Source organism: Poromitra crassiceps (assembly GCF_964638095.1).
Source record: "Poromitra crassiceps genome assembly, chromosome: 1".
Lineage (NCBI taxonomy): Eukaryota > Metazoa > Chordata > Actinopteri > Beryciformes > Melamphaidae > Poromitra > Poromitra crassiceps.
The window spans coordinates 32,451,889-32,461,888 of record NC_139623.1 but is presented as its reverse complement, the minus strand read 5'-3'; the positions used below and the strand labels follow the sequence as shown (position 1 = coordinate 32,461,888).

Sequence of the window (10,000 nt, the reverse complement as noted above, 5' to 3'; positions counted from 1 at the left end):
TGTCAGGTCTCTCAGTGTCAGGTCTCTCAGTGTCTGATCTCTCAGTGTCAGGTCTCTCAGTGTCTGATCTCTCAGTGTCAGGTCTCTCAGTGTCTGATCTCTCAGTGTCAGGTCTCTCAGTGTCTGATCTCTCAGTGTCAGGTCTCTCAGTGTCTGATCTCTCAGTGTCAGGTCTCTCAGTGTCAGGTCTCTCAGTGTCTGATCTCTCAGTGTCAGGTCTCTCAGTGTCTGATCTCTCAGTGTCAGGTCTCTCAGTGTCTGATCTCTCAGTGTCAGGTCTCTCAGTGTCCGGTCTCTCAGTGTCCGGTCTCTCGGTGTCTGATCTCTCAGTGTCAGGTCTCTCAGTGTCAGGTCTCTCAGTGTCAGGTCTCTCAGTGTCCGGTCTCTCGGTGTCTGATCTCTCAGTGTCAGGTCTCTCAGTGTCAGGTCTCTCAGTGTCTGATCTCTCAGTGTCAGGTCTCTCAGTGTCTGATCTCTCAGTGTCAGGTCTCTCAGTGTCTGATCTCTCAGTGTCAGGTCTCTCAGTGTCCGGTCTCTCAGTGTCCGGTCTCTCGGTGTCTGATCTCTCAGTGTCAGGTCTCTCAGTGTCAGGTCTCTCAGTGTCAGGTCTCTCAGTGTCCGGTCTCTCGGTGTCTGATCTCTCAGTGTCAGGTCTCTCAGTGTCAGGTCTCTCAGTGTCAGGTCTCTCAGTGTCCGGTCTCTCAGTGTCTGATCTCTCAGTGTCAGGTCTCTCAGTGTCAGGTCTCTCAGTGTCAGGTCTCTCAGTGTCAGGTCTCTCAGTGTCCGGTCTCTCAGTGTCTGATCTCTCAGTGTCAGGTCTCTCAGTGTCCGATCTCTCAGTGCCCGGTCTCTCGGTGTCAGGTCTCTCAGTGTCCGGTCTCTCAGTGTCTGATCTCTCAGTGTCAGGTCTCTCAGTGTCAGGTCTCTCAGTGTCTGATCTCTCAGTGTCAGGTCTCTCAGTGTCAGGTCTCTCAGTGTCTGATCTCTCAGTGTCAGGTCTCTCAGTGTCAGGTCTCTCAGTGTCCGGTCTCTCAGTGTCCGGTCTCTCAGTGTCAGGTCTCTCAGTGTCCGGTCTCTCAGTGTCAGGTCTCTCAGTGTCCGGTCTCTCAGTGTCCGGTCTCTCAGTGTCAGGTCTCTCAGTGTCAGGTCTCTCAGTGTCCGGTCTCTCAGTGTCCGGTCTCTCAGTGTCCGGTCTCTCAGTGTCAGGTCTCTCAGTGTCCGGTCTCTCAGTGTCCGGTCTCTCAGTGTCAGGTCTCTCAGTGTCCGCAAATCTGAATATAGAGAGCGGTGCCGAAAGTGCCGTGCAGAGCAGCCGTCAGCTGGAAAGGTCAATGAGCCTTCACAGATGCAGGCACCCTGCTGATGGTAAACTAATAGTGCACTTTTCTCTCCTGTGTTTTCATTGGGCCAGGCTCCTAACAGCTTGTTTAATACCACACATTACTCCTCAGCCAGGACCATGACCTCTCTGTGCAGGACCATGACCTCTCTGTACAGGACCATGTCCTCTCTGTACAGGACCATGACCTCTCTGTACAGGACCATGACCTCTCTCTGTACAGGACCATGACCTCTCTGTATGGGACCATGACCTCTCTGTACAGGACCATGTCCTCTCTGTACAGGACCATGACCAGACAAAAGATCAACAGCAGCAGCAAGAACGCCAGCAACCCCGACAACAAAAACAAGAAGGAGAAGATGAGGAAGAAGACAAAGAATATATATATATTCAAAACTTTCAAAATATCTTAAAAACGTTCCGGGTGGACAATGAGGGTCCACAAACATTTTGAGGTACAAATTTGTAGAGCAAGGTCAGCTGAACATGTGTAAAAAGAAAAAGACAATTTTAACCTTTAACTATATCGCCCCAATCAGGCTGATTAGGGAAATATTTCTGGATGGTTGCCAATATCTGTCATTGGCCAAATTTGATGTCTCTGCGCCAACGTCGACACCTCAGTAAGTGTCCTGGACTGAGTGACTGACTCACCCAAATATGTGGTGTTTTTACCTCGCCTACTGGGCGCCGTGGTAAAAATAAGGCAAAGAGGAGGATGAAGACAAGGAAGGTGGAGTGCAAGAAGAAGAATTGCTTCTCTGTTTTGGATAAAAATAAAAGCAAAAAAAAAGAAGATGGAAATTCAGTTGAGTGAAATATATATTTGTCGGGTGAAAATGAGTGGACATTAGATTTGGAGGCGGTGAAATGGCTTATTCATTTCCAAATTACTACAGCGACTTATTTTGCTGGGAAGTATTTTTGTCTTGAACACACAAGACCAACGCAAAGGGATTTTTCACTCAGAGAACATCAAGGAGAAGAGGAAACACTGGGGCTATATTCTTTCCCCTCAACCTCAAACCTGCTTGCTTGGCCCTCAATAGCACTTTGTGTGTGAGTTTGTTTGTGTTTGAATGAGTCTGAGCGGACAGGGAGACAAGACTGGGTCCCTCCTGTCCTCCAATAAGAGGTCTCTTTTGCAAGGTATCTCCCTCCTGTCCTCCAATAAGAGGTCTCTTTGGAAGGTATCTCCCTAAAAGGTGAATTCATGAGGGTCTGGAGTGGAGCAGGAAACCCTGCCCTAACCCCGAGTCCTCGCCTGCACACAGGCTCTCAGGAGAAACGCCTGCCTGGCGCTCAACTTTGTTTTCATTTCTATTGACCTGCCCAGCTGAGGAAACGCCGATCCCCAACCTCCTACATTTAAGGGAGTGTGTGATACAGTGGCTTTAAGGGAGACCATTGAAACCTGGATTTGCAGCATCGACTGAAAGAGTTCCTGAAGATGACATATCAGGAGTCTGGCGGTGTTTTAAGGGTACAGACTTCTAGAAGTAATTGCATTGAGTTTTTGAGAAATGACTAGATATATATTTAAAGCAGCTACGAGCAAGATTTTCGATTGTTATTAAACAGTCTAAATTTAAATCGATGCCTCACATCTTACCTCTAATATTAGACGAGACCAACGCAGAGTAGTCTCGCTTGAAAGCAGAGTGAATCGGCGAGTGTTGTCTTGATGATTAGTCTGTCTCATAGACTGTAAAGGTCTGTCTGCGGGCCAGTGTCATCAGGAAGTGAAATGAAACAGTTTGCGGCAGTCACTTCGGCCATAACCACAAAATTACTAAATTACTTTCAAACAAACTGTTAGAATATAATGAGAGATGTTCGCGAGAGCAGAAAGTAGCGAGGGCAGCAGGAGGGGAAAGCCGTCCTTCTTGTTTTGGGTCTGTTGCTAGACAGAGCGAAACGGTTTACGGCCGTACAGTAGCAACAGACCCAAAACAGCTGCCCTCGCTACTAACTATGACACTTTGTACACTTCTCTCCTAATTTTCAACAAAGTGTGAGTAACGGTACACATGTTTAAGTGAATTCAAGTCGTTTTATTTGTTTATAATGTTATGAACTATGAAGTAGCAGCAGTCAGCATGGACTCAGCTAGCCTTTAGCTGCTAACGGCCACCTGAATCAATTCACACACATCTCATGGCAAATAATGCTAATAATATCCACGCGTCGGACTGAGAGCAGCTGGATGGAACTCGAACATCAGGACAGATGAGGTTTTTGTCACGAGTTTATAAGCCTGGAAGCCACGGCTGGTGAGCTGAGTCCTACTTTCAAAATGTGAGTACAGTAGCCTAGCTAGCTAGGTTACATCATGTAGGCTAACCTGTCATCTAACATGTTTGTTTAGCTGGCCACAGCGCTAGTGTCTGATATTCTTACTACACAGCGGCATCGCCATTATAGCTGGCCGAGAATGCGCAACGTTATTATCAGACCAGAGTAAAAAAAAATATATGTATATATAATATATATATATGGAAATTATGGAAATTGATTCAAAATGTCCATCCCTACCTGGACCCCACTTTGAGAACCACTGCTCTAGATTACATTATGCCTCGAATTACTGCTGAATTTGTGGAAAGATACCGTACCTGATCTCTCTTTAAAAATATTGTTTTAAACAATTCGACTTTCAACTGGGTTGCATTTCTACTCTTTTTGTAAAGTTGGAGGCAGGGAAGTTGAGCCAATTTTTTTCTCCTTCTGAAAAAACGGTCTGTGGTTTCTACACAAATCTTACTTTAGCAATAGTTTAATATATACAAAGGTAGTCATTAGAGAGAGATTAAAGGCACACAGTAACTGAATGATTAGTAGGTTGATCATTTCGTTTTTGTCCTTAATGTGCAGTTTCACAATCTGTAAGTGTCTATCATCATTTGGAAAATCCCTTTTCTGGCTGACACAATACCCAAAGCAAGCATTTCTGTCGTTGACTGGGACTTGCGATTTAAGTATAGCCAATTACCCAGGCTTAGGACAGAGGCAAGAGAGGGGTTAGATGGTAGAGACTGGTGAAAGAGCTTGACTACGCCTGCCTTTCATTGTTCCAATCAGCATAGCTGAAACCAGATTATCGGCGTCCATCACATAGAGAATGTGTGAGCTAAGATTTTTCACCCCTGTAATTATGAGATTGACGGAGGCCTTACCTGTTTGCAACAAGCCGACTCCACTATCTGATACCTTGAAATGCCGCTGGATGTCGAGCAGTACACCTGTAAAGGAGAAGAGAGAGAACATTGATGTGTATTATTTATATACCCTGCGTTTGATATTGGACTAGTGGTTCCACAGCCATAACATATCCATAATGACCAATATTTAAATTAACTCTGCTTTAAGGCGGCCCATTGTGGTTTGTGATGATGGTTATGATGGATACATTGTACTCCAAGGCTATCATTTACTTACATGTAACATCCCCAAGGAGCAATAGGCCTATCATTTAGGTGATAAGTGCTCTCTTGGCTGGCACTGATATAAGTAAGTGGAGGCTAAGATTCTGCAGCAGGGTCTTGCTGCATGCCGACAATTCCTGCTCTTAAATCCTGAAACACACCTTCCTCTAAACACACACTTAGGCCTACACACACACACACACACACACACACACACACACACACACACACACACACACACACACACACACACACACACACACACACACACACACACACACACACACACACACACACACACACACACACACACACACACACACACAAACAACCTCAACCAGCTCCGAGCACTTTCTCCACCATTCACTCCAGTGACTGTGGCTGGTTTGGCTTCACCAGATGATACTGCCACAGCTCTGGGAGGCAAATATACAGCACTTCTCTCCTGTGACAAACCACACGTTGACTTTCAAGTCTTTATTCTCCAGTTAGGCTGGAATGGAGGAGATTCCTTTTCAAAAGGTCACATACTGTGCATGGCTCTGATGCCTTCATGAACTACCTGGCACTGTGCATGGCTCTGATGCCTTCATGAACTACCTGGCACTGTGCATGGCTCTGATGCCTTCATCATGAACTACCTGGCACTGTGCATGGCTCTGATGCCTTCATCATGAACTACCTGGCACTGTGCATGGCTCTGATGCCTTCATGAACTACCTGACACTGTGCATGGCTCTGATGCCTTCATGAACTACCTGGCACTGTGCATGGCTCTGATGCCTTCATCATGAACTACCTGGCACTGTGCATGGCTCTGATGCCTTCATCATGAACTACCTGGCACTGTGCATGGCTCTGATGCCTTCATGAACTACCTGGCACTGTGCATGGCTCTGATGCCTTCATCATGAACTACCTGGCACTGTGCATGGCTCTGATGCCTTCATCATGAACTACCTGGCACTGTGCATGGCTCTGATGCCTTCATCATGAACTACCTGGCACTGTGCATGGCTCTGATGCCTTCATCATGAACTACCTGGCACTGTGCATGGCTCTGATGCCTTCATGAACTACCTGGCACTGTGCATGGCTCTGATGCCTTCATGAACTACCTGGCACTGTGCATGGCTCTGATGCCTTCTTCATGAACTACCTGGCACTGTGCATGGCTCTGATGCCTTCATCATGAACTACCTGGCACTGTGCATGGCTCTGATGCCTTCATGAACTACCTGGCACTGTGCATGGCTCTGATGCCTTCTTCATGAACTACCTGGCACTGTGCATGGCTCTGATGCCTTCATGAACTACCTGGCACTGTGCATGGCTCTGATGCCTTCATCATGAACTACCTGGCACTGTGCATGGCTCTGATGCCTTCATGAACTACCTGGCACTGTGCATGGCTCTGATGCCTTCATCATGAACTACCTGACACTTGCTGATTGCAGGACAGATGAGGATATGTGAACAGCTGAAAATGTGGTTATTATCATGGCATGAATACCCGTGTGTGTTTGTTGTTACTGAAGCAGGAAGTATGGCCTGTAAAACACGCAAAAGTCTTCCACGTATAATGCATCATAAACAGCAAGATAAGAGGGTGGTAGGCTATGTTAGGGTTATAAATCTCCTTCATGGCTACCATACAACTCTAGGAGTCCGTAAACAAGAAGCAACAACACAGCCTCATGTAATTACTAGTAGTTCTGCTCCTCCTGAGACCACCAGCTTGGAAGGGTTCAAAAGCAAACTCTCTTGCTTAAAATTAAGACCTATGGCGCCTTGTAGAAAAACGTTCTAAAACCTAAAACTTTTAACCTAAGGTTTGAAAACAACCTGCTAAAATGTGAGGGATAGGGTTGATGAGATGAGATGTGATGATATGTGATGAGATGTGATGTGATGTGATGTGATGTGATGTGATGTGATGTGATCTGATGTGATGTGATGTGATGAGATGTGATGTGATGTGATGTGATGAGATGTGATGAGATGAGATGTGATGTGATGTGATCTGATGTGATGTGATGTGATGAGATGAGATGTGATGTGATGTGATGAGATGTGATGAGATGAGATGTGATGAGATCAGATGTGATGTGATGTGATGAGATGAGATGTGATGAGATCAGATGTGATGTGATGAGATGAGATGAGATGTGATGTGATGTGATGTGATGAGATGAGATGTGATGTGATGAGATCAGATCAGATGTGATGTGATGAGATGAGATCAGATGTGATGAGATGTGATGAGATGTGATGAGATGTGATGTGATCTGATGTGATGTGATCTGATGTGATGAGATGAGATGTGATGTGATGAGATGTGATGTGATGAGATGTGATGTGATGAGATGTGATGTGATCTGATGTGATGTGATCTGATGTGATATGCCGTGCGTGGTAGTGCAAGCTAACTGTGAAACTGACAGGCTGCTCTTGGGCATTGCAACACAGCTCATGAAAATGGAATAGTAGCGTGCGTGAGTAAGATGTTAAAAAGCCGCCTCTGATCTCTCTTGCACCTCTCCTGTAAGGCTGGCAGACCAGTATGACCTAGCATAACCTATTTCTCTAGACTAGTATAAGCCAGTCCGCATACATCATACAGGAAAATACAGCAAACCCTTGACTTTCACCAACACCTTATGCATGATATCCTTGACAGTTTTGATTTGGAAAAGGATCAGCAAGATGACAGCCAAATTGGCAAAGACCCATTCATTCATATGTTTTATTCAACTGAGTTAAGGGCAGTTGCAGTTGCTACCGTCAGCATTGTCATCGCTACAGTAGTTCATTTTCAACAGGGTGACAGCGCATGTTTGAAAGGCGGCGTGAGGCAGAGGCAGGTGCAGGTTGGCCTGTAAGCAGGGACATTAGTCACATTCCAGTCATCTGAGACAAGCCACCTGCTCACCTTCTCACACTTCAGGCAGCATTCTTCTGCTACTTGAGCGATGCACCCTCAACACTTTGGGCTGGTTTCTGTTTGATAATAATGACCTCACTTGAAAGTGCGTGTATGCTAGTTACGCTGTCAGTCTGTCCTGTCTATTCTGGATGTGAAAACCTCGCTCCGAGACTTCCGGCTATGGGCGGAACGTAAAGTGCTGTACTCCAGGAAAATATTCCGCTCATTTCTTGCGTTCCGTTCAGACGTAATGTTATGGAACCGCCAATACTTTGTTTGGTATGTCCATGCTTCTTATTTTTTCTCTAACTCGTAGCGACTGGCGGGGTTAGGCTGCCTACTGCTGCATTTCTATGGGGGAACGAAAACACTGCAGACCAGAACACAGGACCGGAACATGGGGTGGGACATCCTGCTGTAGTAATACGTACCAGGCTCTTCTCCTCCGGAAGAGCCTGGTGACGCGAGGTTAGTCCTGTCTGCTGTCAATAATGGGGAGAACTCTGTCACCACCGGGGGCAGGCTTTCTTGGTCGCATTGAGGCCAATGCAGAAGTATTCAAAACTGCAATTCCACGAATGGCCACTTGAGGCTTGCTGCAAAAGCGAGTCAGTCCCATTCACCCCCATGTTAACACATTCACTGCCAGCCGTTTTTTCAATACTGTAGGTAGGTTCTGCCAAGGTTTTTTTTTTAGGATTCTGGCTCATCTTTCAAGAGCCGAGGATTCTTTTCTGCTAAGATTTTGTGAACACAAATGATCTCAAAAGAACTAATAGAATGTGTGCTTTCTCTGTCTAAAAGAGTTAGTTTGTAGAGTTAGTAGTTATGTAGGCATTAGCAGTAGAATACAGCATGGTTTCAGCGTCTGAAAATTTATTCTGAGATAAATGGCTTTTTGTGAAATTCGATAGAACAGTCACTTTAACCATTTATTTTTGGCGTAAGACGTCAGACATCTAAACAATAGTTTTGAACAGTAATTTCCTCCATAGCAGCAGGAAACGCCCCTCTCCTTCAAACTCCTCCCTCCATGGGTGTGTCTCTGGTGGCTTTGCAGCGTTTGTCACAAGCGAGGCTCTGCCTGTCTGTGCTGCCTGGCTGCTGCGGCGGCTGCTCTTTGGGCGAGTCTGCATGAGTCGTTTCGGTTGTTGCTCAGCTGCAATGAAGCTGCGTGCGATTGTGGGCTTTCTGCCGTGTTTCAAAGTGTGTTGCACGCATAATCTATTATGCAAATTTGCAATCCCCCACGCCAGCTCCCAGCGCGATAATGCGCGAAAGCGAAAGCGTTTTCGCCAATCCATTTTACAGTACGAGAGAATGGTTTCCTCGCGCGTTCCCCTGCAGTTTTGGCTCGGCTTTTTCTAGTGTGGAGAGCACTGTCGCCACTTAGTGGGTCGGTGGAATGGGTTGTACACGTTCGGTGGCTCCAATATTTTTATAGGAGACGTGGGGGGCGTTGATCCACGTCCCATCGTCAAATTTTTTTTTTTTTTCTTAAGCTGAGATATCTCGTCATTGGCAGTCAACCGTTGGATTTTGTAAGCCGAGATATCTCGTCAATGGCAGTGAACGTGTTAAAATGCCCAACTTTACAGCATAACCTGGTAAAAAAAAAAAAGGTCTGTATAGCTAATTTCAGCTCATGACAACTGTACGGGTGGTGAATTGTTATATAACTCGCACATTTAAAGTAAAACACCGCGCGCAATGCAAATTGGGGGCGTGCAGAAGCGCATTCACTATGGGGAATCTGATGATGATTTCTGAGCCTGTTGCTTGTTTGTTGTCTGATGGCTGTCCAAGTCCAATGTGGAATAAGACACAGACAGCTATGCCAGCTCTGCTGACAGGTGGTATTCAACCGCTTTCCTCTGGAACTGCAGCCCTCGTTAACAGGTCCTACGGCAGTTAGAGCACACAATATGGCAATTATGCAGCAATTGCCTCAAGGGAGGGGAGACAATTTACATTTCTAATTCCCAGGCCACATCCAGTCCAGGATAAGGTGACTCGTGGGTAGAATTGGATTCTGTCATTATGTTTCCATTTTGCATCTGAGGTCTTTAGCGGATGCTCCTATCCTCATTAAGGGAGGTAAAATGAGTGGACAGGTAGAGGTTGTTCCTATTTTCTTTTTTTTCTTTTCCCCCCATTTTCTCCACAATTGTACTTGGCCAATTCCCCCTGCTGCCCCGGTCGCTGCCCCACCCCCTCTGCCGATCTGGGGAGAGCCGTAGACACACACATGCTTCCTCCGAGGCATGTGCAGTTGCCAGCCGCTTCTTTTCACCTGAGAGCAGGGAG

The 10,000-nt window shown here is 46.2% G+C and overlaps 1 protein-coding gene across 3 annotated transcripts in view; it reads right to left on the bottom strand.

The window, feature by feature from the left end:
• Positions 1 to 10,000, bottom strand: part of spns2 (SPNS lysolipid transporter 2, sphingosine-1-phosphate) — a 122,849-nt gene that overhangs the window by 85,157 nt on the left and 27,692 nt on the right. For all 3 annotated transcript variants that reach the window (XM_083640025.1, XM_083640024.1, XM_083640026.1), the window contains exon 2: positions 4,519 to 4,584. In XM_083640025.1, the coding sequence (XP_083496151.1) occupies positions 4,519 to 4,584 (66 nt within the window). The remainder of the gene's footprint in view (positions 1 to 4,518; positions 4,585 to 10,000) is intronic.